General features: G+C 51.8%; 1 protein-coding gene across 1 annotated transcript in view; it reads right to left on the bottom strand.

The window, feature by feature from the left end:
• Positions 1–4,635, bottom strand: part of LOC149428607 (nicastrin-like) — a gene marked incomplete at its 5' end in the record, with an annotated part of 22,754 nt that extends 18,119 nt beyond the window's left edge. The window contains 4 exon segments of the mRNA XM_089667208.1: positions 452–535; positions 537–562; positions 2,479–2,629; positions 4,490–4,635. Coding sequence (XP_089523334.1) covers positions 452–535; positions 537–562; positions 2,479–2,629; positions 4,490–4,635 — 407 coding nt within the window.
• Between the last annotated feature and the right edge of the window lie 365 nt (positions 4,636–5,000).

Below are 5,000 nucleotides of genomic sequence, written 5' to 3'. Positions count from 1 at the left end.
ATTTATAATTTTTTTATTTAATTATTATTTATTTATTCAATTTTTTAATTGAAATATATTTTGAAATATATTGAATATGGCCGAAATTGTGGCATTTCAAATATATGGCAATATATTTGGTAAGAATGTTTTTAAAATATATTTTTCTTCCATGGGGGATACACGGGTCGAATTCCGAAAGATTTTCCGAATCAAAAACATTGTTCGTTCAGTAATCCGATGGTGCCACCAATGATTTCGAAAATTGGTTGCGAATTTTCCAGCGCGCCCGATAAACGAAATGGGGTAGGAACCACGAAAATTGGCCCGGTGCCACTGCCCCACTAACAGAGCAATGATCGGCCGATTATTCTTAGGTCAAATGTTCGAATGAAAAAATTGTTTGGAAAAAAAAAATAAAAATCGACCCATGTATGGCCAGGCTTACTGTAGGCGATGTTTCTTGACTTACCCTGGCAGCGGACACGACCACTTGCTCCTCTGGAAGCAACCCCGAGGAAGTGTTGATGGGCTTTATGGCACTCCAGACGTTGTAAACCGGCAAGTGAGTCGCACACAGCTTCTAAAGGACAGAGGGATAGTCAGTGCACAGTACCCAACCAGGGAGGCCACAATGGCCACTGAGGACACAAAGGCCACTAAAGTGCAACTAAACTCTATAAGCTGTGCCCATAAAAGACAGACAGAGGGCAGAGGACTACTCTCCAGTATTACTTGTGGTCCCCCTGCAGCTGATCATTTCCTCGTTACTGTCTTACCATCCTCGTTGTCTCTTCGCAGAGGCGGCCATCTTGGTAGAGGCAAGGCTTTTCTTCCTCATGCCAGAGCCTCCAGGACAGTATGTCACATCACCAAATATCACTCCAGTTTTTTTTTTAAACTGGCAGTCAGAGGCAGCAGTGCCTTGGATCAGCCTTTTTTCACCCCAGGGTGCCTTCGGGTTTTTTCAGGGGTGCCTTGGAAAAATGCCTAAAAATTGCCCAAAAATGGTATAAAAGCCAGGAGGAGGGTGGAGCAAGCCTGCCTTTTAGATACACAAAGCCGCAGGTCTTCACTGTGCACCATTACAGCTTCCTAGCTGACGACAACATCCCGGGGATGTTGGATTCCGATCACCCGACGCCCGGGATATGTAGTTCTGGGCGCCGGGCAGGTAGTTTTTTTTTCCTCCTTTAGTCCTGCTGCGGGCAAGCAACGGGCTCACCTGTCAGCGCTGCCGCCGATTGCTTCCACACAATGCCAGTCTTTCGCGCTCCCCCCCACTGTGAGGTTTCCTGGGCTCCGCTTGCCCATCTGCGGGCCCGGCTCGCCATCGGCTAGAGGGGAGGGAAAAGAGCTCCCCCTTCTTGTGCTGACCCAGAAGTGAAGTTATGATGTCACTTCCGGGTCCCCGATGAGAGATTGCAATACGATCCCCTGGAATGAATGCAATATGGTGCGATGTGCACCACATTACATTCAATGGAGCAGAGGGGAGACATGCAGGGTCTTTTAGATGTCTCAAAGAGAACCTGTCACCAAAAATCATCACATCGAAAAAAAAAAAAAAGTGAAAAAGTTACAGGAGGCAGCGGATTGGGCTTGGCACCGGAGGCAGCGGGTTGGGCCTGGCACTGGAGGCAGCGGGTTGGGCCTGGCACGGGAGGCAGCGGGTTGGGCTTGGGAGGTAGCGGGTTGGGCCTGGCACGGGAGGTAGCGGGTTGGGCCTGGCACTGGAGGCAGCGGGTTGGGCCTGGCACGGGAGGCAGCGGGTTGGGCTTGGGAGGTAGCGGGTTGGGCCTGGCACGGGAGGTAGCGGGTTGGGCCTGGCACGGGAGGTAGCGGGTTGGGCCTGGCACGGGAGGTAGCGGGTTGGGCCTGGCACGGGAGGCAGCGGGTTGGGCTCGGCACGGGAGGCAGCGGGTTGGGCTCGGCACGGGAGGCAGCGGGTTGGGCTCGGCACGGGAGGCAGCGGGTTGGGCTCGGCACGGGAGGCAGCGGGTTGGGCTCGGCACGGGAGGCAGCGGGTTGGGCTCGGCACGGGAGGTAGCAAGTTGGGCTCGGCACAAGAGGCAGCGGGTTAGGCTTGGCACAGGAGGCAGCGAGATGGGCTTGGCACAGGAGGTAGCCGGTTGGGCTTGGCACAGGAGGTAGCCGGTTGGGCTTGGCACAGGAGGTAGCCGGTTGGGCGGGTTGAGGTTGGCACACAGCGAAGCAAAGCCCTGTATGGCTGGGGTGGAGGCTTACACAGGACTATGGGCTTCCCTGTGACAGTGACGATTGGCCCAGAGCTGTCACATGGGGTGAGTCACATGCTCCTCTATACACTGAAGTACCAAGTAGCTCCTTCGTCTCCTGGCCTGGAGCAGAGCAGCAGGAGAGCGATGTTATAGTAAATATATGTTGGGGGGGGGGATATATAGGGGAAATTCAGAAGAAAAAAAAAAAGCCCCAAAATGTGACATCAGCACGACCCAACAGCCCCTCAGGTCTGCTCACCAGGATTGATGCTGAATGACGTCTGGATGGAGTTACGCCTCATGCAGGTGACAGAACTGGTGACAGCATGCATGTGGGAGAAGAGCTGCATGGCGCAGAGCGGGTAGCGTGGCACGCTGTCGTTCCCGGGTACGTTGTGATTCCTGTAACACTACACAGGAAAGATACAGAGCAGTTAGTTACTTTACTTTTCTCCATCACCAATAATCAGTACAGTTCGGCTCCCGTGCAGTGAGGCTGCACCCGTTAACGGCTCCAAGGCGAGGACAACGGGGACACACTAACCTGATCCGCCAATCCCTCCCCACACAAGACCGGTCCGGCACCACCAAGCTCCAGCGATCTTGAAAATGGACTGTTCCTGACCTCAGCATGCTCAAAAGACAGGAACAGTCACTGCTGGACAGTGGGGGGGGGGGGGGGAGTGGTTTTCCCAGAGGATCGGTGGATCAGGTGAGCATAAACTTTGCGCTCACCCCTAAAAAAAAAAAAAAAAAGAGCAGTTGACGCATGCAGTGTTGGCACAGTCCAACTGCATGGGGGGGGGGGGGGGGAAACTGCCCAGAGTTGGGCTTTAACCCCTTGGCGCCAGCGCCTCCCGGCCCTTTAAGGGTTTCAGAAGCCGGAAGGTGGGGCGGGGTTTTAAGGTCATGTGACCACCGTGATTCCCAGTCACGGCAGTCACATGATCGGGAAAGGTCCCGATTGAAAGAGATCAGGACCTTTCCATGAGTACCGGACATGTGTGCTGGGAGTGCGCAGGGCGAGCGCTCTCAGCACATATGTTTTTGTTAATTGCACGCAAATGTGCGGCCGCTCGGCGTGAAGAGGTTAAAGTGGTTCTAAAGGCTCAAGGTGTTATACCTGTGCATGAAATTAAAAAACCTTCTCTATGCAGCAGCCCTCCCCCCAGCCCCCCTCTCGATCCAGCGATGTGTACTGGAGTCTCGTGTATCCCGGGGACTCCCTTTTCTCAATGGCTGAGACAGAAGCAGGAGCCATTGGCTCCCGCTGCTGTCAATCACAGCCAATGAGAAGAGAGAAGTGGTGGGGCCGAGCCAAGGCTTCCTGTGTGAATAGACACACGGAGCAGCGGGTGCCCCCATAGCAAGCTGCTTGCTATGGGGGCACCCGACAGGAGGGAGGGCCTAGGAGCTCCGGCAGGGGACCCGAGAAGAGGAGGATCTGGGCTGCTCGGTGCAAAACCATATATAGACATTTCCTGATTTTTTAAAAAAAAAAATATATATATATATATATATATATATATATATATATTTTTTTTTTTTTTTTTTTTTTTTTTTTACTTTTTGCTATAAAAACATATCCAGTAAAAAAAAACTTTAAAAATCAAATTTCGTCATAAATTTAGGCCAAAATGTATTCAGCGACATACAAAAAAAAAAATCCCAATACATGTAAATTAATTGGGTTACGTGAAAGTGATGGCGTCTACAAATGGTGGTATAAATACTGGAATTTTGTTTTTTTTTTTTTCTTACTATTAATGGCGGCGATTAGCGACTTATAGCGGGACTGCGGCGAGCATTCTGACACGGGTGGGGGAACCGATTTGGTGTCACTGACATCCCCAGTCACACCTATACAGTGATCAGTGCTAATAAAAAGTAATGGCACTGTACTAATGGCACTGGGCAGGAAGGGGTTACCATCTGGGGCGATCAAAAGGTTAACTGTGTGCTGTTTTACTGTAAGCACACTGCTTTGTATGGCTGAGCTGTGCAGAGCCATACAAAGCAGTGTGCAGGAGCTGACAGTGGAGAGATCTGTATTGTTTACATACAGGTCTCTCCCCTGTTGGAAATCCTCGGAGATCGCCGGGTGCTGGCGGGGAATCATCGGCCGAGACCCGGTGATTGACAGCCGAGGTCGTGAATGGCACTGTAGGGCCCACCCCCAACATCAAAATCACATATATATATATATATATGTCGCGGTATTTCTGCTATAGGGCGACGTGGAAGCGGTTAAACGTATCAAGGCAGCTCACCTGTTTGATGACCTCCGTCTCATTTTCGTTCTCAAGGAGGAAGATGGGAAAGCTGAAATCCTCATAGGAGAAGCCGCTACCCAGGGGGTTCCATACGGTTCCGTTGCAGTGTGCGTACTGTGAGCCGTGCTCGCTGGTGTAAAGGCCTGTCAATCAAGAACAGAGGAGGGTCACAGATCAAGTGCTGTTACACTAAACTTTCGAGAGGAACTGGGAAGGGCAGCTTTTCAATGCCACCCGGCAATAAATACGGAAAGGTGGAAATGCACTTTGGAGAAGTTAAAGCAGAGCTCCACCCAAAAGGGGAAGTTCCGCTTTAACCACTTGCTGTCTGGCCGCTGTATATAAACGGCCGGACGGTGGCAGTCCAGGGGCTGGTTGTCGTTCATAAACGGTGCCCGCCATTTTGGACTGTGCGCGCTCCCTGGGAGCGCGCAGCACCACAATCCTGTGCCCGCTGTGTCCTCCGGACACAGTGGAACACTGATCATCGTATGGGACCTCTGTGTGA

Source organism: Staurois parvus, unplaced genomic scaffold, assembly GCF_062004578.1.
Source record: "Staurois parvus isolate SC_StPar_1 unplaced genomic scaffold, SC_StPar_1.0 ptg003097l, whole genome shotgun sequence".
NCBI lineage: Eukaryota > Metazoa > Chordata > Amphibia > Anura > Ranidae > Staurois > Staurois parvus.
This window is presented reverse-complemented; position numbering and strand designations above follow the sequence as displayed.